The following is a 22,901-nucleotide window of genomic DNA, read 5'->3' as shown; positions in this document are numbered from 1 at the left end:
TGTGTGTGTATGTGTGTGTGTGTGTGTGTGTGTGTGTGTGTGTGTGTGTGTGTGTGTGTGTGTGTGTGTGTGACCTCATGCAAGGATGAAAGTTAGTGTAGGAAATCAGGAATTCCTGAATTTTCAGATAAAATCCAGAGCGACTTCCTGATTTGCAATGTGCTGTAGGAAGGATAGCAATGTACTGAAAATGTTAGATGTCAGTGCAACAGGCATCAATTATAGTCATTCTTATTTTGAAAATCCTCAGCGTTCGTCTGTATCATGTGTAGTACTCAGTGACTGAGTACTAGTAGTAGTGTTCTTATTCCTTGGATTTCACTCAGGCTACTTTGGGCCTATCAGACAAAGTGAAGTTTTGTTTATTGGTATGCTTTTATTGATATGATGATTCTAACTGTGCAGTATTTTTTAGTTGATGCCCAACTGATTTATTGAAACGACGTTAAACACCAAATAAATAAATAAATAAATAAAACTGATTTATTGTTTGCAGTTAGTTTTAATTTTAACCTTATCAGTGAGTAGCTACAACTGTGATATTGTTGGCCTAATTATAATCTAAATTTAAACCTTATCAGTGTATAGCTACAATTGTGATATTGTTGGCCTAATTATAATCTAAATTTCAACCTTATCAGTATGAGTATATAGCTACCACTAGTGGTACCCGTGCTACGCACTTTGTGTGCTGCGCATGCGATGTCATTTTGTTGGTTATGTGCTTGTGAAAATGTTGTTTGCACCCCTCCCCCCCCCCCCCCCCCCCGCACATTATCCCGCATATAATGAATTATATTCTCTTGGTGAAAAATAAAATGTTAACCCTTACACCGGTGCAATTCTGTAACACATGTTACATAGCCACTGGTGAATTAACAGAGAGAAAAATAACAAAAAACAGTCATATAGGTTTTCGCATCAATGGGAGGTAATCGGAACTGACCAAAAAGACTGCGCGACCGCACGCGACTATACAAACAAACAAAATAAAATACAGCAGGTATGACGTTTGCATGAATCCATGATTACGTCTACATGAACAACAGTGATAAAAGTGCGCATCTCTTCCCAGCCGTGCAGCGCTTTGAAAGTTGGAAGCATTAAAATTTAAACGGGTAAAAAGCCATCGTGAAGATACGAAAAAAAGTATGACGTCTAAAATACTTAATGATTCAAACGCATAGTATAACATATGTAATTGACAACATTGTCAACAGAAAATATATACATGGTTCACACACACAATCGAGTACACACATCCATCCATGCTTATTTAAAGTCATGTACACACACACATACATACATGGCATCAAGCAACACACAATTAAATGACACATATGGAATATGGAAAACGTATAATGGACATGAACATGGCAAGTAATTTACACCGTTACCTACTATAAAATTGATGATATATATATATACCACTCACTTGCTATTCGCCTAAAAGCTTGCGGTGTGCTGTGACACATATAAGAAACCAGAAGAAAAAAGGACTTTACTTTGGCGAAAAGAGCATATGCTGCTTATTTTTGTACATAACTGCTATAACTGTATTTTTTCCGAACACTTACATGTAAAAAACATAGAGATATATCTTACCATTTCACTAAGACAGCCAAAATAACGGTCAAATTAAGGGGAGATCATGATGACGTACATGTCTATGGTTGCACCGGGGGAAAATATTTAGTCGCTGGAACCTATAAGGTATAACACATGTTACATAGCCACTGGTGAATTAACAGAGAGAAAAATAACAAAAAACAGTCATATAGGTTTTCGCATCAATGGGAGGTAATCGGAACTGACCAAAAAGACTGCGCGACCGCACGCGACTATACAAACAAACAAAATAAAATACAGCAGGTATGACGTTTGCATGAATCCATGATTACGTCTACATGAACAACAGTGATAAAAGTGCGCATCTCTTCCCAGCCGTGCAGCGCTTTGAAAGTTGGAAGCATTAAAATTTAAACGGGTAAAAAGCCATCGTGAAGATACGAAAAAAAGTATGACGTCTAAAATACTTAATGATTCAAACGCATAGTATAACATATGTAATTGACAACAGAAAATATATACATGGTTCACACACACAATCGAGTGCACACATCCATCCATGCTTATTTATTTAAAGTCATGTACACACACACACACATACATACATGGCATCAAGCAATACACAATTAAATGACACATATGGAATATGGAAAACGTATAACGGACATGAACATGGTAAGTAATTTACACCGTTATCTACTATAAAATTGATGATATATATATACCACTCACTTGCTATTCGCCTAAAAGCTTGCGGTGTGCTGTGACACATATAAGAAACCAGAAGAAAAAAGGACTTTACTTTGGCGAAAAGAGCATATGCTGCTTATTTTTGTACATAGCTGCTATAACTGTATTTTTTCCGAACACTTACATGTAAAAAACATAGAGATATATCTTACCATTTCACTAAGACAGCCAAAATAACGGTCAAATTAAGGGGAGATCATGATGACGTACATGTCTATGGTTGAACTGGGGGAAAATATTTAGTCGCTGGAACCTATAAGGTTATACGGCGACTTATCAGGTGATAATGTTTCGAACTTATCTTTTAAAAATTAAGTAAACAAATCTATGGAATATTTTGGAGTTCCATTAACAGATAAACAGATCTATCTATCTTCTTATTATTTTAGGTTCGTCTGGGGTAGAGAAATAAAACACACAGCTAGGTTCGTCTGAGGTGCGGTCGCGTAGTGTTTAATGTAGTGTTTAGAAGAAGAACCAATCACAGATCTCTTTCGCCGCGATGTCAAAGTTCAGGTCAAAGTTCACTGTTGTCTGCTCAAATTTGCGAGACAAACCTCTTCAAACTTTGTTCGTGGACAAAATTGGAAGTCGGGACCTAGCGGAATCGATTTCCTGGGTCACGTTGGCATAGCAACCGAAGGAGAAGGCACAAATCCGCGCGGTTTGGTCACAGGAATCGAAAAACCACCGAAAAACCTACCAGTATTATATAGTAGATTGTGGCTTTCTGTTACCCAGTTGAATCAATGCTTTTTGAAGTCTTTGGTTTGAGAGTGTGCTTATGAGTTGGAGAACCGTTAAGCACCCTGATAATTGTTTATGACAGGTTGTTAGCGCTCACTGTACTCGTTCACCCTGATTGTGCAGCTTTTTCACCTGTCACAGTCTGCAGTTGTTCTAAACGTCATTTTGAGAAATTGCCTGTGTTACAAATGTACAATGGAACCCGTCTGTTAAAATGGGAAAATTATATGCAGAGTAAAATCTGAAAAAAACAAGGGGGGGGGGGGGGGGTCTTAAATGGGGGGTCTTAAAAGATAAGGTCTCCGCTGTATAGAATTTACTTGATGTACCCCACTATAGCAGATCATGACTTTTCACATGTTACCTGTGCTACTGTTACAGGTGTGTTGACGCAACTCAACGAGAGTCGCAGTCAGCTGGAAGAACTGTGGGCAGCACGCAAGATGAAGCTGGACCTCTGTCTCCAGCTCCGGATATTTGAGCGGGATGCCATGGAGGTGGGTATTGTTGACTGGAACACAGATTTGACAGATGTTTCTTGCAGTTTAACAGTGTACCGCTGAGATCTAACATGCCTTGATACATGAGCAAGAATTATGTTTTATTTTTAAGTTTACGTTTTGTTCCTGCATTCTGTATTACGCATTACTGTAGGTACTTTGCTGATGATGGTGTGTGTTGGTTTTTGTATGTTTCTCTCTCTCTTTCTTTCTCTCTTTCACTCTCTCTCTCTCTCTCTCTCTCTCTCTCTCTCTCTCTCTCTCTCTCTCTCTCTCTCTCTCTCTCTCTCTCCCCCTCTCTCCCTCTCTCTCTCTTTCTCTCTATCTTTCTCTCTATAAATTGTTGTGTGTCTGTGCCGTGTCTCTTCAGACTTGAATAGTCGTATTTTCAGTTCCCTCTCACTCATGTTGTGTGAAGAGAGAAAGAGAGGAGAGAGAACTCAGAACTATTTTTCTCGCGGATGATAGTGTTAGGTCAATAAGGTCCTGTCTTACAGCTAGTACAGAGAAAGAGAGAAATTTACTGAACTATCTGAAATCTTCACCCTGAAACCAATATATTAATAATGTGAGTGTACCTTGCAGGTGTCGTCGCAGCTAGAGCTGTGGGCAGAGGAGCTGCAGCACATGGAGATGGTGAACGACGGAGCCAAGGCGGAGCAGCTGCTGCAGATGCACAACGACAGCGTGCTGCACATGCAGAACTGCACCTTCGAGGTGCTGCAGCGCGGCCAGGAGCTGTGCCAGGTCTGTGTTAGTATTGCTTGTGTCTCTCTTCCTTTCTTCGTTTGTAATAGTAGTAGTGTGACAGGGAGACTACTGCGTCACCCGTCACAGCAGACTCTGCAGTGTTGTCTGCCGGCGAAGAGCGTGGGCTATTTATAGTAGCTCAACGTTTCATCTACACCGTCGGCTAGACACCTGTCAATTGCAGAGTTGTGTTTGTGACGGGGTCTGGCTGCTGCTGTCTCCTTGTATGCTCTTGGGAACCGTTGCAGACTCGTGGCAGTTTTTGTAGGGTTAAAAAATTAGCTCTAAAATATCAATCCTGTTTGACTAGCTTTGCCACAAAGGTAATTCGTGTGCTTTGAGCCCTCGGTTACAGTAGTAGTAGGGACTGGAAAAAGTCAGTTAAAAAATTGCATGTTCAGAATCGTTTTCTCCATGCCAATCATCATACTTATACAGTGACTCAATAATAATGTTTTTTTTGTAGAGCAGATTCTTAAAAGTGTTGATATTTTGGTGCATGTTTTACAACATCCGTCAGTGTGTTCCATGAGGGTGCAGCTCTGTTAGAAAAACAATGTTGTCTAATGTTAGTTTTTGACTGAAGTTTTGTTTTGCATGGTGTGAAATGTGGTTGGTATATGTTTTTGTACCTACAAAAGTGAAGACAAATATTTGTAGTGATTAGCAGTCAGGACCTCGCCTCGCCCAGGGTATTAGCAGAGCCCCTTTAAATTAGTTCCAAGTTCCATCACTATATCACTATCAAAGAACCATGATTTAAGGGAAAAATTTAAAGAAAGGGTCCAAAACAATCTTTTGGGGGTTTTCTCCCCTGACAAAGTTCAAATATGATTTTACCTCAAAAGCATTTGAAGACATGTGCTACCTACTCAGAGTGTCACCATAAATCCAATTCCTGCTAACATGGTTTTCATTATATGAGTTACCTCCCTTTCTGGAGAAAGCTCGAGATAATAGAGCATCAGGTTTAACTTCATCACTTTTCACTCTTTGAAAATGATAAGATATGCTTGCATGGTAAGAGATGATTCAATCTTTGACAAAGATGGACACTGCACTCAGAAAGACAGTGTATTTGCAGGCATGGGAATTGTCCGCAAAAAGGAAATTACGTTTCAGCGAAAATAAAAAATTGTCCGCGGCAATCCATTATTTGCTTACATAAGAACTATTAAAACATTGGTCGTAAATGCTAAAATTCGTTTTCCTTCCGGGGAGCTTTGCTCCCCTGGTCCCCCCCCACCACCACCAGGGCTCTGCCCCTCTACCCCGCCGAGGCCCAGGCGGCCCCTGGACCTTGGCCTATTTTCAGAGTTTTTTTCTATTTTGAAATTCCCATGCCTGATTTGACAGGCAGTATGAGCAACCCCTGGATTATAGACTGCCTACCCTCATTCGTTCATCTCGGCATTTGAAAGTTGTGTTTGAAAATAAATGACTGTACAATGTGAAGAAATGTAATCTCTTGTCTAACTCATTAGAAATCGGACAATAACAACTGACAAGCAAAAAGAAAACACAACAGAACAACTCAGTACATTTTTGACTATCTAAGGCAAAAAGCTGGTGATGGGTGAAGTTGACTAGTGTGATACGAGAGACGGTAACCTCCACAACAGAAGTGACAAGACAGGACACAGTCATCATGCCTTTCCGAAACCTTTTCACTGTACAGTGGAACCTCCCTTTTAACACCCCCCAATTTAAGACTTTCCTCTTTTGAAGACCTTGATTTTTCACATGTTCTGATTATACTGTCGTGTCTCAGATTTTTGAAGGTGTTAAAAGAGGGGGGGGGGGGGGGGGGGGGGGGCAGATTCCCCTGTAACCTCCACAGCTTTGTGTTGACCAAGACGGGACACATCTTGCCTTTTCGCACTCTTTGCACTGTGCCATCTTCTGTGCGTTTTTCAAGGCTCAGAGTTTGATGATGATGTTTAGATTTTGTGAACGTGACATGATACGGGACCGTCCCATCTGATCCCTGATTTCCGGCCTGTCAGTGTCGTTCAATAGGAGGACATTTGGTTTTCACATGGACGTGGGGTCAGCCTGTATGTTGACATGGAAACAGTGTCAGCTTGATACAACAATACTCTCTGCTCCCTTTGCCCTTATGTGGTCCCTTGCTCATATGTTTAATGCTTCGCTCCACGGCAAGGTGTCTTTTCTTTTGTGCCATACTGATACCACGTCTGGAAAGTTTACCATATTTTCTGGAACGTTTGAATTTGGATTCACAGTGTAAGTTTGAATTTGGAGTCACAGTGAAAGGTTGAATTTGGATTCAAATTTGGATTAGTAGTGCAAGTTTGAATTTGGATTCACAGTGTAAGTCATGGGATTAAGTTGTATTAATGTTGGTTGGTTATCACGCCTGTCTGAAAAATATCTTTAGGCTGCAGCAGCGGTCTTTGTCATATGTGTTTGTTGAGAAAGAAGAAAAGAAGGCAGGAAGTGGTTGAGTTGAGAGAAAAGAAAGAGGAAGAGATTGATGTTTACTGTGTTCATGTGATAGCTGGCATTCAGTGAGCTTCCTTGTCAGAGCTGATCATTACCAATTGTCAAAGTGTATGTACAGAATGGAATTAAAAACCTTCAGCACTCAAAAACATGTGTCGATCATCAAAATTAAAGAGCAGGAAACAAAATACCTGGATTATGGCCTTTGTGTTTACTTGCAAGTGTTTTGTTTTTATTGCATTTCGGCATTCTTATAAAAGTTAACTAAACATTAGCTGTGCGCTGATATCCGTCTGCTAGACAGTTAATGATCCTGAAGATATTGTCTAGGCTGCTATTACCCAGGCTGGCATGAAAAGTGTTTCTGGCTCCAGGATGTTTCTCAGAGTCATGGCTTCAGCCGGTGGTGGTAAGAAACAAAATGACATAGCATTTTGGACTGATAGTAAAATATTAGCAAAGAAGGGATATTTTTGTTTCGCAGGTCTTTCATAGAGTGGAGTGTCACAGAAAAGTTGTAGAAATCTTTGTCCTGCATCAGACAGTTAAGGTCAAATATTTGAAAGTCAGTACACGCAAGCAGTTATGAAAAATGACCTGTCTTCATATGGGGTTTTTTTCCCCCGAAAGGGTCACTTGCGATTTTGAATAAGTACAGAAGTAGTGATGGAAATAGTGACTTGTCCATCTGAGTCCAGTGATTCATGTATGTATTTGGTGGTTTGTGAAGATCACATGGAGCTTGAAAAGCAGAAAATTCAGAAATCATATGGTTTTGTTATTCTTTGAAGGGTCACTGTTGGTTTTGTGTTAGTGCAGAAGTAGTGGTCAAGTAGCGACCCGTCCAGATGTGTTCAGTGGTATGTTTGTGAAGAAAACATAGAGGATGGACGTTGGAAAGCAGTTACAAAACTGAAGTCATATGTTATTGGTTTTTTTATCCCCAAAAGGGTCACTTGTGGTTTTGTGTTGGCGCAGTATTGGTGGACAGTGGTCAAGTAGTGACCTGTCCAGCTGTGTGTCGCATGCTGCGGTGATGGTGTGTTTGTGCACAGCACACAGGGGATGGATGTTGGTTTGTCTCCTGTCAGGGCCATGCTAATATTGCTTTCACATGTCCTCACATCACCATGTCTGGTGACGTCCATATGGTTAGAGCCTCTGTCTCCTTCTGTCCATCTTTCTTTTGGGTCCAGAGTTGAACACTTTTGATACACTTGTCCATATGAGCATTATTTGTCTCTGTGGTTGATCTTAGATTGCCCTGTTTTCTCTTTTTACATTAAAGTCCAAAAAAGGATACATATATATATATTTTTTTTTTACTGATCCGTAGATTGTGAGAGGAAATTACAAAAAATAATTTACTCATGACACATGCATTTTTTTCATGAGCAAGTCCAAGGGGTCTGTATTTTGGAATAGGAAATGAAAAGCACTGCTAATTAAGCCGCATGTGTGCCAGCGATCCAGCACTATGTGTACGACCAAAGACTTACTGGTCAGTTTGAACCTTTCTGCCAGAATGATGTGTTGCTGATTCTTTGGCTCATGAACAAATCAGTTAGTCACTGGGATGCCACTGTCCAGTGTATGGCGCTCTAAGGACATTCCTGTTTCTGTTTCTTCTTTTTTTTCCCCAGTGAATTGTCCTCATTGTTTGTGTCCTCTCTGACTTGTTTCTTTGGTGCGCACTTTTGTTTTGAAGTCGCCTGCAAGCCCTCTATGTACTTGTGACACCATATTGCTCCCCCCTCCTACCTCCCTTCCTCCCACCTCTCCCTCCCTGCCCCTCCCAAGACTGAGAGCATGTGTACAGAGCCAGCCTATGTTTTCATGTCCTCTGCAATTTGTTGTGTGTGTGGTGTGTTTGTTGGACAATACAGCCCAATTTTTTTCCGTGATGAGATTTGTCATGGCTGCTCTGTGTTTGGAGTCCGAAAACACCAGCTTCAGTGCTGGACAGGTCCCGCTCTAAGCCTTGCAGGGATCGCTTGTCTGGTATTCGTTAGTCCTTTTAGTTGTGGTGTCCTTAGTCGTTAGTCGTTTAATTACTTGTGTGGTGGCCATGATCTGCAAGGGAAATCGTATTTGGAGGAAAGTGCAAGTATGTTTCTTGGAAAACTTATTTGGGATTGATTTTGTTTTTTGGAGGAAATTAGCTCTTTAGAAATCTGTGCATGTTTTGAGTTCAGTCTGAACTGAATGCAGAGTTTTAACATTTTTATTTACGGTTTTAAATGTTATGGTTGCTTGTTTGGATTGTGCATCAAGGTGTTATTCACGCTTACACAAGTATCTTGCTTTTCTGATGCCCATGAAAGAGTAAAATCAAGGTTATGAAATTAGAAACATTGGTTCCTGTCTGGCAGAGTATGAGTATGACAGCTTCCTCTTCTCACAATCGCTTAAAGATAACTTCCTGCTCAAAACATTCTCACATAGCAACTGTAACTTCTATAGCAAAGTCAAGAACTGTGTACAGAAATACGAGTGAAGATACAGTGACGTACTAGTGTAAAACAGTTGACAGTTCTTGGAAAGAAAAGTCAGTGAGTAGCATGCAGAGCCAATGGAATAATGCAGTCACTGGGAATAACTGGGCTGCTCAATTTCATGTAGAATTGTCACTGTCCAGTTAGACCATTCAGTCATGGAGCCTGTGTCAGAGACGGAGTGCTGATAGCTGGTAGAGTCTGAGTTGTGTTGTTGTTTACATCGTGAGCAGACAGTTTAAGACCACTTGTGCAAAGATGATCAGATGAATTATTTAGCAAGCTTCAAATACCCAAAATACCTGGTTAATGAACAGGTAATTAGTCATGGATCAGCCATTCGCTGTCAGTAGATCATGTGCAATTGGATGTAGGTTGCACAGGTGTACCCAGTTAAAGTGTAATTCTCAGTGATAAGTAGAAAGGGTTGTTTCTGAATATCAGATTGTGTTTACATGAGTAGCAATGTGTGAATGTTCCATTTAGACAGGTGTCTGTTTGTTTATCTTGGAACTTAATGTATTTTTGTCTGCTCTTGACTTTTGTCTTGAGCAGGGGTTCCACTGTGAAGAGCAGTATTACTCGCTATTCCTTCATCGCATTCCCAAGATGATTTCTCCGTACTTTTTCGCCTTGAACCACACCTAATGTTTCACCTGTGCATGATACGTCAAAGCTCCATCAGTTCTTGTCATTAGAGTGACCCACTTTCAGCCAGTCAAAACATCACCATGAATACCTGTGCATGTTGCAACTTATGTCAGTTCAGTAATGGGTTTTAAGCCAGTAAAAACATCTCTGTGAATACTTGTGGTTTTTGAAGAGTAAAAAACTTTAACAACAAAACATGATCAAGAATACCTGTGCTTGTCACAGCTTATGTCATTAGAGTAACAGACTTTTAGCCAGTCAAAACAGCACCGTGAATACTTGTTTGTGTTGCAGTTGATACTGTTAGAGTAACGGACTTCTAGTCAGTCAGAACATCATCATGAATACCTGTGCGTGTTGCTGCTTATGTCATTAGAGTAACAGTCTTTTAGCCAATCAGTCATCACTGTGAAATACCTGTGCATGTTGCCGCTTATGTCATTTGAATAACTGACTTTAAGTAAAAAAAATCACTGAAAATTTGTGCATGTTGTTGTTGATGTCAGAAGAGTACCTTGATAACTGCAGACTTACAGGCAGTCAAAACATTAACCGTGGATACCTGTGCATGTTGCTGTTGATGCCGGAAGAGTACACGCCTTTTAGTCAGTCAAGACATCATTGTGAATGCCTGTGGGTGTTACTGGAATCAACTGGGTGTTGCTGTTGATTTCAGAAGAGTACCTTAATGGTAACTGAGTTACAGTCAGTCGAAACATAACTGTGAATACCAGTGGGTTGATTTCAGTAGAGACACCCAGGTAACTGACTGACCGCCAGTCAGAGCATCATTGTGATTACCTGTGGGTGTTTCAGTTGATGTCAGTAAAGTATGTCGGTAACTCAAGACCTACAGCTAGTCAAAACATAACCATGATTACCTGTGGGTATTGCAGTTGATGTCGGACGCGGAGTATGACGCGGGCAGCCGTATCCAGGCGTTGTTGGAGTACCTGCACGAGCGTGAGGGCGACCTGGAGACCATGGCGGAGCAGAAGCGAATACGCTTGGAGCAGTGCGTTCAGCTCAGGAACTTTGAGATCGAAGCCAGACAGGTAAGACACATTTCACACCATCATCATTCAAAACACACCGACAAGTTCCTCTTAGTACCAATAATTGGCCTATACAGATGGTGATACACTGTACAGGTAGAAATATTATGCTATGAGGGAGGTTGACATAGACACTATTTTACAAACAAAATGAACAACTAATCATGATGATAAAGTATTTTTGAGAGTGACCACCACAATTTCCCCTGAAATCTGTTGTGAAAAAAGCAACAACAACAATGTTTTTTTGCTTTCTTTGAAGGAGTAAACCAAAAAGCCGAAGCTAATGGTTCATCTTTTTATCATTACATTTAATTTGTCTGTTACATTTGATCAATAGGTTGATGCTCTAGGAAGTGTTTTGTTTTGTCAATAATTAAATGCTCCATGAACTGACCTTCCTTGTTTTTGATTGCTGTGTTTTAGTAACAGATAACACATTTTAGGTTTTGTTGTTAATGATGTGGCACACCAGCGATCTATTGCATTTCAGGGTCAAACAGAGGATATTGGTCTTTTATATGTTTGGGAGTGTGTTCATGTGTGTGTGTATAGGCCTTTGATGTGTGTGTGTGTGTGTGTGTTTACATGTGTGTGTATATAGGCCTTTTATGTGTGTGTGTGTGTGTGTGTGTGTGTTTACATGTGTGTGTATATTTGCCTTTGATATATTTATGTGTGTGTAATGTGTGTGTTTGACAAATGTCGTACATGCATACAAGAAAGTAGACATGCAAGCAATAAGGTACACTTATGCTGTCCTATCTCCCTTCACCAGGTGATCTGCTGGGTGCGTAACAGAGAGTCCATGCTGACTGCCAGCTTCATGTGTTCCAACAACCTGGTGATACACTGTACAAACTGTTCTCTATTCACCAGGTGATTTGCTGGGTGCGTAACGGAGAGTCCATGCTGACTGCCAGCTTCATGTGTCCCAACAACCTGGTGATACACTGTACAAACTGTTCTCTATTCACCAGGTGATTTGCTGGGTGCGTAACGGAGAGTCCATGCTGACTGCCAGCTTCATGTGTCCCAACCACCTGGTGATACACTGTGCAAATTGTTCTCTATTCACCAGGTGATTTGCTGGGTGCGTAACGGAGAGTCCATGCTGACTGCCAGCTTCATGTGTCCCAACCATCTGGTGATACACTGTACAAACTGTTCTCTATTCACCAGGTGATCTGCTGGGTGCGTAACGGAGAGTCCATGCTGACTGCCAGCTTCATGTGTCCCAACAACCTGGTGATACACTGTACAAACTGTTCTCTATTCACCAGGTGATTTGCTGGGTGCGTAACGGAGAGTCCATGCTGACTGCCAGCTTCATGTGTTCCAACAACCTGGTGATACACTGTACAAACTGTTCTCTATTCACCAGGTGATCTGCTGGGTGCGTAACGGAGAGTCCATGCTGACTGCCAGCTTCATGTGTCCCAACAACCTGGTGGAGGCCGAACAGCTCAAGAAGGAACATGAACAGTTCATGATCGCCATCGAGGTGAGTGCAAATACTTCGTGATTAACAGTCTGCTTGAGTAGGTTCTCTTTAATTATCTTTGTCTGTCTTCTTCTTTGGTTCTCTTTAATTATCTTTGTCTGTCTTCTTCTTTGGTTCTCTTTAATTATCTTTGTCTGTCTTCTTCTTTGGTTCTCTTTAATTATCTTTGTCTGTCTTCTTCTTTGGTTCTCTTTAATTATCTTTGTCTGTCTTCTTCTTTGGTTGTCTTTAATTATCTTTGTCTGTCTTCTTCTTTGGTTGTCTTTAATTATCTTTGTCTGTCTTCTTCTTTGGTTCTCTTTAATTATCTTTTTCTGTCTTCTTCTTTGGTTGTCTTTAATTATCTTTGTCTGTCTTCTTCTTTGTTTCTCTTTAATTATCTTTTTCTGTCTTCTTCTTTGGTTGTCTTTAATTATCTTTGTCTGTCTTCTTCTTTGGTTGTCTTTAATTATCTTTGTCTGTCTTCTTCTTTGGTTGTCTTTAATTATCTTTGTCTGTCTTCTTCTTTGGTTCTCTTTAATTATCTTTGTCTGTCTTCTTCTTTGGTTGTCTTTAATTATCTTTGTCTGTCTTCTTCTTTGGTTCTCTTTAATTATCTTTGTCTGTCTTCTTCTTTGGTTCTCTTTAATTATCTTTGTCTGTCTTCTTCTTTGGTTCTCTTTAATTATCTTTGTCTGTCTTCTTCTTTGGTTCTCTTTAATTATCTTTGTCTGTCTTCTTCTTTGGTTGTCTTTAATTATCTTTGTCTGTCTTCTTCTTTGGTTCTCTTTAATTATCTTTGTCTGTCTTCTTCTTTGGTTGTCTTTAATTATCTTTGTCTGTCTTCTTCTTTGGTTCTCTTTAATTATCTTTGTCTGTCTTCTTCTTTGGTTGTCTTTATTTATCTTTGTCTGTCTTCTTCTTTGGTTCTCTTTAATTATCTTTGTCTGTCTTCTTCTTTGGTTCTCTTTAATTATCTTTGTCTGTCTTCTTCTTTGGTTCTCTTTAATTATCTTTGTCTGTCTTCTTCTTTGGTTCTCTTTAATTATCTTTGTCTGTCTTCTTCTTTGGTTCTCTTTAATTATCTTTGTCTGTCTTCTTCTTTGGTTCTCTTTAATTATCTTTGTCTGTCTTCTTCTTTGGTTCTCTTTAATTATCTTTGTCTGTCTTCTTCTTTGGTTCTCTTTAATTATCTTTGTCTGTCTTCTTCTTTGGTTGTCTTTATTTATCTTTGTCTGTCTTCTTCTTTGGTTCTCTTTAATTATCTTTGTCTGTCTTCTTCTTTGGTTGTCTTTAATTATCTTTGTCTGTCTTCTTCTTTGGTTCTCTTTATTTATCTTTGTCTGTCTTCTTCTTTGGTTCTCTTTATTTATCTTTGTCTGTCTTCTTCTTTGGTTCTCTTTAATTATCTGCGTGTTTATTTTTCTTTTCGAGTTGTTCTTTGGTGTTCTGTTGAATAGCTTCCTGTTCTTTTTGTTTTTACATGTTTTTGTTGGGTATTTTAATGAGATCTGCAAAGTTAAGTCAGTTTGCTGCCATAGAGGCACGTCCGATTTCAGTACGTTCTTCTCCTCTCTCTTACTTTCTGAAAATTGTACCCCCTTGTCCTTCTCACTATCACGCTCCCCTCCCCCCTCCTCCTTTCTGTGTGTGTGTCTCTGTCTCTCTCACTTTGTCTGTCTCTCTCTCTTTCTCTCTCTCTCTGTCTGTCATTCTCTCTGTCTGTCTGTCTGTCTGTCTGTCTGTCTGTCAGTCTGTCTGTCTCCCTTTGTTCGAATTGTGAAATGAGGTTATTACACATTTCCCCATCATACAATACAAAGGTATTACAATCATGGATTTACCTAATTATTTATTCCTTAACTTATTCCTTGCAGAAAACGCATTACAGCGTGGTGCAGGTCACACAGCGAGCAGAAGCCATGCTGCAAAGTCAGCACTACAACTCTGAACTGGTGCGAGCTATCGCGGAGAATGTCACGTTGGCATGGCAACAGCTCATGTACCATGCCGAGGAGCGCCAAAAACTGGTCATGGCTTCCACAAACTGGTACAAGACTGCTGAACAGGTAGGAGGAAGAGAGAGAGTGTGTGTGTGTGTGTGTGTGTGTGTGTGTGTGTGTGTGTGTGTGTGTGTGTGTGTGTGTATGTGTGTGATTGTTTGTGAGTGCTTGTATGTGTGTGTATGTGTGTGTTTGTGTGTGTGTGTGTTTGTGTGTGTGTGTGACAGACCTGTTTACCCTTACGATTTTGGCGTAATTTATTACGATTTTCTGCAAAAAATATGCCATTCCGCTATCCGTGTCAAGACTACGATTTTTATAATTAAAAAAAAAGTTTTAAAAAAATAAAATAAAACAAATATTTTTTTTGCTTTGTTAATTCACATGTTTGGCAATGTTTTTTTCAATGGCAAAATGGGGTGAAAAAGCACAGGACTAACCAGAGATCTGTCTGATGAGACGCTGGAGAGCCTTATTCTAGTGGTGAAGTCTCGCCCTCACTCATTCGGCAAGAGCAAGTACAGTAGAGAAGCGCTTGACACACTGAAAAAGGCCTACTACGAGCAAAAGAAGAAAGAATCAGTGATGCATGTGCTTTTGATGTGATCTTCTTTGAAATTATGATGACCACAAAAACTGACTGATGTGTTTTGTTTGTGAATGATGGATATATGTGCATGATTGCGTTTCGCAGACACAGTTGTCATGTGCATTGTAATTGGCGACGAATGCTGGATGATTACTATTTTTGTGCCAGGATTACTATTTTTGGGGCTGAGCATTACTCCAAAACACTTATGGGGGTAAACAGGTCTGGTGTCATCTCTGTGTGTGTGTGTGTGTGTCATCTGTGTGTGGGGTAATGCATGTAGAGGTGAGTGGAACTGTCCATTGATGTGTGTGTCTTTGTCCCATTGTATGTCTCTGAAGGTGTGGGGATGGAGGTAGTTTTATTTTATCCCCTCTTTTTTGAGTACCGATGACCCGATTTCTCAGAATGCTTTTCTTAAAAGGGGCGTTTTACTGCAGAAAATGCCAAGTGAGAGAAAAGTAACGTTATTGTTTGCTATGCCTCCAGGTGTGGTCAGTGTTGGAGGCGCTGGACCGTGACTACAAGCGTGACGAGGACTGGTGCAGCTCCGACAAGTCGGCCAGCTCCAACCGTGCCGCCTTCCTGGTCCAGCTTATCAACAAGCATAACGAACAGAAAGAGGCCTTCCTCAGGGTGAGATTTAGTCTCAAGTTTGTCATTCTTTCCAGTAGGAGTAATAACATGTCCTCTTTCCTTCCAACTGCTTGAGACGCATGCAGTCACACTCTTTTGTCTCTCTCTTTTTCACTATATGTCTGTCTTTCTATCTCTCCCTCTCTCTCTCTTTGCATCTCTCTGTCCCTATGTCTCTCTCTCTTTCTTACTCTGTTGCTCTCTTTGTCTCTCTCTTACTCTGTTGCTCTCTTTGTCTCTCTCTTACTCTGTTGCTCTCTTTGTCTCTCTCTTACTCTGTTGCTCTCTTTGTCTATCTCTCTCTCTCAATATGTGTTATTTTTACCCCTTTTAGGGGCCTATCCATCGTCATACATCTCCAATATCGATAAAACTTCTTTTGTTGGTTGCCTTAAACTTGAGCTTAAATGACCAGCAACATTCCATAGTTCTGTTTGATTTTAAAGTTGAAAAAGAGCAAGAAACAGAGGGACCTGAAATGAGACCAGCATTGTAGAAAGTACCTTATGCATGCATGTGTGTGTGTGTGTGTGTGTGTGTGTGTGTGTGTGTGTGTGTGTGTGTCTCTCTCTGTCTGTGTGTCTCTCTGTGTCTGTGTGTGTGATTTGATGATCATGATTTATGTGCAGGCATGTACCCTTGCCCGACGTACAGCAGAAACGTTCCTGAAGTACGTCAACAGAAACCTGCATTTCCTGGGTATGCAGCTGAAATTCCGTAGTCCTGAGGGGCACGTCAAAGGTGAGAAATTATTTGTTCTCCATGAGAATGTCCAAAATATTCATATCATGTCCCTTTGTTAAAAGTTTGATCAGCCTTTGGATATAAACAGAGGATAGAGGATGACCCGTCCTACTTCATTGACCTCTATAGTAACACTGAAGCCTCAGGGCTAACACCTTTCTGTTTGGGTGCCAGAAATCTGTTTTTGAAAATTTCTCCAACCGGAACATTCCGATGTAGAATTTTTGCTGCAGGGCCAATCAATTTTTTCCTTAACTCAAACCCACCGAAAGAGATCTCAATCTCTTAAATAAGAATCGTTATCGAAGACTGATTCGGCTTTGTATTTCTTGAGTTGCAGTCTGAATTGTGAAGGTGATGATCATGATTGTCATGATCTTGTCATAGAATACTGGACAGTGAAGGTGTTCATGTCATGTTTGTCTGATCATGTCATTTGTATGAATGTACGTGGTTTTTTTCAGCCACCCTGGACCAACTGCTGCAGCAGGAGAACCTAGTCATAGAATACTGGACGGTGAAGCTGTTCGTGAATTTTATGTCTGATCATGTGATGTGTGTGATGTGTGTTCTCAGCCACCCTGGACCAACTGCTGCAGCAGGAGAACCTAGTCATAGAATACTGGACGGTGAAGAAGAGGAAATTGGAGCAGTGCCACCAGTATGTTCTCTTCGAGCAGAGCGCCAAGCAGGTCAGTTTGCTCACATAGTAATAATGATAATAATAATGCATAATATTTATAAAGCGCATATATATCCAGGGTTCAATCCTGCTCAAAGCGATGTACAATCATTGGAAAAAATACAACATAACATTATTTACAGTGCAATCACACACATATCAATGAATAACACAATGCACTATAAGCTATCATGTTTAAAAGAAGATACAGAAATACCTTTGTGTCCCATTGAAACATTCATGTAAAATCAAAAATGGCCATAACAGGAAGGAATGGGCAAAAACAGTGGATGAAAGCCTTTTTCATCCGTAGCACTACCAGTCAGACTCGTACTCAAGCATACCCTTAAACATCCTGCATTTCTTTTCTGGGTCTCAATTTTGATGTCATGTTTTGTGAAATATGTACAAATATGTACGGGAATAATGTTAAAATAATCTACCACCATGAATGAACACAGAATGTTGTATATTGCTGTTTTAAGCTTCAGTAACATATTTTTGTTGGTTATGAGAAACTCCATGTCACCTCCTGTGATATTTGCAGGGCATGTCATGATCTTTGAACTCATTAACAAGTGGGTTTCACTGTCTCTAATCTGATCACGTTCAATTTTGTTTTTATTATTTGACTTACCTGAGTAATCAGTGAATTGTAATGAGCAATGTCTGTCCCTTTTGTTTCATATACAGTGGAACCCCCTTTTAAGACTGAAAAAAAATCTCAGGAAAAGTGGTCTTGAAAAGAAGGGAGTTTTTAAATGGGGGTAGATTTACACAGGTCATAAACATCAAATCTGAGAAAAATGGGGGTAGATTTACACAGGTTATAAACATCAAATCTGAGAAAAATGGGGGTAGATTTACACAGGTTATAAACATCAAATCTGAGAAAAATGGGGGTAGATTTACACAGGTTATAAACATCAAATCTGAGAAAAATGGGGGTAGATTTACACAGGTTATAAACATAACATCTGAGAAAAATGGGGGTAGATTTACACAGGTTAGAAACATAACATCTGAGAAAAATGGGGGTAGATTTACACAGGTTAGAAACATAACATCTGAGAAAAATGGGGGTAGATGTTATAAACATAACATCTGAGAAAAATGGGGGTAGATTTACACAGGTTAGAAACATAACATCTGAGAAAAATGGGGGTAGATTTACACAGCTTATAAAGATAACATCTGAGAAAAATGGGGGTAGATTTATACAGGTTATAAACATAACATCTGAGAAAAATGGGGGTAGATTTACACAGGTTATAAACATAACATCTGAGAAAAATGGGGGTAGATTTACACAGGTTATAAACATAACATCTGAGAAAAATGGGGGTAGATTTACACAGGTTATAAACATAACATCTGAGAAAAATGGGGGTAGATTTACACAGGTTATAAACATAACATCTGAGAAAAATGGGGGTAGATTTACACAGGTTAGAAACATAACATCTGAAAAAAATGGGGGTAGATTTACACAGGTTAGAAACATAACATCTGAGAAAAATGGGGGTAGATGTTATAAACATAACATCTGAGAAAAATGGGGGTAGATTTACACAGGTTAGAAACATAACATCTGAGAAAAATGGGGGTAGATTTACACAGGTTATAAACATAACATCTGAGAAAAATGGGGGTAGATTTACACAAGTTATAAACATAACATCTGAGAAAAATGGGTTTTTTAGAAGGGTGGTTCCACTGTAATACATGATGAATGGTGAGTCGTATAAGCATTTGCTTTTCTTGTTTTTCAGGCTCTGGAGTGGATTGAGGAGTATGGCGAGGCGTACCTTGCGTCTCACACACACCTGGGGGCCAACACCACCGAGACGGAGGCCTTGCTCAAGGAGCATTACGAGTTCAGAAATCGTGCCAAAGTAAGTGCCGCATCTCATCCCTGACATTTTATCGTTTGATATCTTTAACATTTCTCTACAATAAATTTAGTCAATGTATTTTGGAAGTATACTGTTGATGGACATCTTTTTTTCTGTCAAAGGATGCTTTTTGTGGTAGTTGACAGTTTGGTTGTAATGATGTTTTCCATTCTGTTGCATTTACCAACTAAAAAATTACTTGCCAAATTCTTGTTGGTAGTCTTCTTCAATAAGAAATGTCAGATTGCTATTGTCAGGAGGCCGCAACATTTTTGATAATCTGTTCCTTGTCTTTCATTTTCATTGAAGACCGTATTATTTTTGGATGATTACACATATCCTCAATCTCACATTTCCAGGAAACTCGTGAGAATGTGAAGCTGCTACTCCAGCTGGCAGACGACTTTGTTGCCAAGGGTAACCTGCACGCCAGCAGCATCATGGGATGGTGCGGGGCGGTGGACAAACGCTACAAAGACTTCTCCTCTCGCATGGAGAAATACCGCATGCAGCTGGAAGGCAAACTGGGCGTCTCCACACCAGAGGTGAGAAGAGAGATATTAGCTAAGCAAAACAAATGAAAAAGAAAACACAGGTAGACAAACACACACGCACATATACAGCACGAAGGGAAACTATACGTCTCTATCTCAGAGGTGAGAAGACTGTCAATCATAGGAGATATTGAAGAGATATTAGCTAATCAAAGAAAACGAAAGAGAAAAACTCAGAGAAAGTTAGACAGACAGACAGACACACGCACACTCATGCAAGTAAGCGCACACATACAGCTCGAAGGGAAAGTATGCAGAGGTGAGAAGACTACCAGTCATAGGAGACATTAGCAAATCGAACAGAATGAAAAAGAAATTGCACACACATGAAGACAAACAGACAGACACACGCACGCACACACATACAGCTGGAAGGGAAAGTATGCATCTCCGCCCCAGAGGTGAGAAGACTGCCAATCATAGAGAGATATTGTAGAGATATTAACTAATTGAACAGAATAAAAAAGAAAACACAGACACAGGCAGGCAGACGCACGCATGCACACACACACATACAGTTGGAAGGGAAAGTATGCACCTCCACGATATTTGCTGGAGAAACTGAAAAGAAACACAGACGGGCAGAGACACACATGCACACATGCGTGCATACACAGAGACAGAACACAAAACTGGAAGGAAAACTAGACGAGCCTACCCTAGAAGTGAGAATACTGCTAGTCATAGAGAACATTAGCTAAACAACGTAAAGGAAAAAGCATAAAAAAGAATGATTAAAAAACAGAACATGCACAGCAGCACACCCACAGAAACACGCACATAAGTGCGCACACGTGCACACACATAAAACAAAAACCCAGCAAATACAGGAATAAGAGGAAAACAAAATGAGAAAGAAATAAACAACAAGCCTCCTCACCATCAACACAATCTGACACTGATATGAAACAAAGAGTGTGCAGAGATTGAGGGATCATTAAGGCAGCGTCAAAATGGACAGCCTCTATTGATTAAACTGCTGTTGAAGACATATTTTTATTCCGCAGGGAAATTGCTGGGTCTTTCAGTTTGGATAGAGGAGATTTGTGTTTTGAGGTAAAAATGTCTCATTATGATGCGTTCTATAATTGAATTTTGAAGGTTTTGTTTAAAGTGATGGTGTTCACTTGAAAGGATCCCTCTTTTGACCAACTTTTTGGCAGTGTCCTATTAAGTAAATCTAGTGATAATGTGACTGTTGACAAATTTCTGTTTCATTTTGTTTTGTTTTTGACATGCCTGAGGTGAACGAGAAAGAACTCACAGAGTTAGAGAGCTCTGCCTGGAAGTGGAAGCACTAATTTTCACCATTTAATTTCTCGGATTTTGAATCTTGTGAAAATTACTGTACTGTGTACACCAGGTGAAAATGAAATAAAGGTATTTACAAAAACTTCTGTCAGTTTCAAAGTTAGAGACGTGGTCTTTCATACCATGCAGAATATGTCACTTTAAGTCGAGTCCATTCATGGAGGAAAACTCATTTTGTGTTGTCTTGTCAAGGATTCTGTCAGCTGTGTCCAGCTGAGCACTCAGCTAATGGGTTTGCCATTTCCACATGACGCGTCCTTGCTAAGGAAGATTATCATTCTCTGTCCTAAGAGTTCCAAGTTCTCTAAATGCTGACTAAGGAAAGAACGTCAAGCAAGTGCTACCTTAGAAATAGTTGTGGTCTGAATGCTGATAAGGGTATGACGGTATTTTTGGTGCTGATTTGTGCAGGACAGTTGTCAGAGTGTTTAGTACTTGTCAGAATGGTTACTTTGTAATTAAAGTTGTCCGAGTGCTGACTCGGTGCACAACATTTTCTGAATGTTGACTAGTGAAGACAGCTTCCTGAAAGGATCCAAAGGCAGATACTGCATTGAGTCTGCCAAGAACTGAAGTGCTTTTTTCATGTTTGTCAGAGTTAGAACACAGTTTTGCAGCACAGTAAACTGGTGTTGAATTGTGAGCAGTGAGAAAAGTTAAGGCGATGGTTGTGGTGTTAAATTGTGAGGCGTAAAAAGTAAAGGCGATTGTGTTGCGTGTGCAGCAGCACCACGAGAAGGAGGACCAGCGACACAGCGACTCGTCACTGGAGGACAAGCTGCACCAACACCCCAAGGAACTCACCGAGGAGAAACGCAAGTCTGCCAGGAGGAGAGAGTAAGTCTGAAGTCTTGATTGAGCTAATCGAACAGAAGTGAGCGAGTAAGAGAGAGAGAGAGGTTGTGTGTGTGTGTGTGTGTGTGTGTGTGTTTATTTTTGTATGTAAATATATGGTTTTTTTGTGGGTGGTAAAGATGCCTCCGAGCTGGTTAAAATAGGAGGCTATTTGGGTGTATGTTCTTGTAATTCTGAAACTTTCCATGATTCCGATCATGATTTTTTTTGAAGATCCAATTTGTTCACAATTGCTTCCCTCATTTCAGATTTATCATGGCTGAACTCCTACAGACAGAGAGGACCTTTGTCAAGGACCTGGAAAACTGCATCAACGTGAGCATTTGGACCTTTTTGTTGTCCCTTCCTATCTACTGTGTCTGTGTGTGTGTGTGTGTGGGGGGGGGGATGCGTGGGTGTGAATTTAGTTATCTGTAATTGTCTGTGTGTCTGAAAGGTAGAATAATCTGTACAGCTCTGCGTAATGGTGCAATCAGTGTAATGAAAATGTGCAGCTGTATCTGTGGGAGAGAATGTCTTAATTTATTTAAAGTGGTTTTTAGATTTCCTTTTTGCTATTAATTTTATTGGTAAAAGTTGTCAATGTTTTAGCTTTTCTTCTTTTTTCCAGACGTACATGAAATCCATGGGCGATCCTTCCAACAACGTTCCAAACGGTATCAAGGGCAAGGAGAGGGTCATCTTTGGCAACATGGATGAAATCCATGAATTCCACAAAGGGTATGTGTTTTGTTTGTCTCTTGTCTCAAACCATTTGATTACTAAAACTGATTGGAAGTTTCAAAATATCAATGTGTTTTTACCAATACTAAAACTGATAGGAAGTTTCAAAATATCAATGTGTTTTTACCAATACTAAAACTGATTGGAAGTTTCAAAATATCAATGGTTTTACCAATAATAATAATAATAATTGTCAGTAACTACCAGTGTCACATGACTGATGTGAACCAGTTGATTGGCTAATGGCAATGCGCTTAACTTTTAGCGCACTCTTGTAGTGCGCTAACTTTTCCAGAGAGCGTATTCTTACGCCCTTTGCCACGGCGAAGCTATGCCTCTTCTTTCGATTTAAGAAGATTCTTTTCATTCTAGTGACATGTAGCTTATCTTCTCCACATTACCAAATGGTGCTTGACACTAAATTTCCAGCGAATAAAAACTGA

The 22,901-nt window shown here is 40.0% G+C and overlaps 1 protein-coding gene and 1 long non-coding RNA gene across 3 annotated transcripts in view; one reads left to right on the top strand and one right to left on the bottom strand.

Moving 5' to 3' along the window:
• The window catches only part of LOC138959910 (triple functional domain protein-like), a 243,912-nt gene that overhangs the window by 41,277 nt on the left and 179,734 nt on the right, over nucleotides 1-22,901 (top strand). For both annotated transcript variants that reach the window (XM_070331585.1, XM_070331586.1), the window contains exons 19-31: nucleotides 3,448-3,563; nucleotides 4,152-4,319; nucleotides 10,825-10,983; nucleotides 12,368-12,487; nucleotides 14,344-14,535; nucleotides 15,548-15,694; nucleotides 16,324-16,435; nucleotides 17,015-17,130; nucleotides 18,893-19,015; nucleotides 19,375-19,560; nucleotides 21,605-21,717; nucleotides 21,984-22,050; nucleotides 22,346-22,455. In XM_070331585.1, the coding sequence (XP_070187686.1) occupies nucleotides 3,448-3,563; nucleotides 4,152-4,319; nucleotides 10,825-10,983; nucleotides 12,368-12,487; nucleotides 14,344-14,535; nucleotides 15,548-15,694; nucleotides 16,324-16,435; nucleotides 17,015-17,130; nucleotides 18,893-19,015; nucleotides 19,375-19,560; nucleotides 21,605-21,717; nucleotides 21,984-22,050; nucleotides 22,346-22,455 (1,729 nt within the window). The remainder of the gene's footprint in view (nucleotides 1-3,447; nucleotides 3,564-4,151; nucleotides 4,320-10,824; nucleotides 10,984-12,367; nucleotides 12,488-14,343; nucleotides 14,536-15,547; nucleotides 15,695-16,323; nucleotides 16,436-17,014; nucleotides 17,131-18,892; nucleotides 19,016-19,374; nucleotides 19,561-21,604; nucleotides 21,718-21,983; nucleotides 22,051-22,345; nucleotides 22,456-22,901) is intronic.
• Nucleotides 1-22,901, bottom strand: part of LOC138959914 (uncharacterized) — a 194,090-nt gene that overhangs the window by 48,263 nt on the left and 122,926 nt on the right. The window lies entirely within an intron of this gene.

Source organism: Littorina saxatilis, linkage group LG2 (assembly GCF_037325665.1).
Source record: "Littorina saxatilis isolate snail1 linkage group LG2, US_GU_Lsax_2.0, whole genome shotgun sequence".
In the NCBI taxonomy this organism is placed as follows: Eukaryota; Metazoa; Mollusca; class Gastropoda; order Littorinimorpha; family Littorinidae; genus Littorina; species Littorina saxatilis.
The sequence above is the reverse complement of the archived record's forward strand: the minus strand, read 5'-3'. Positions and strand labels throughout refer to the sequence as shown.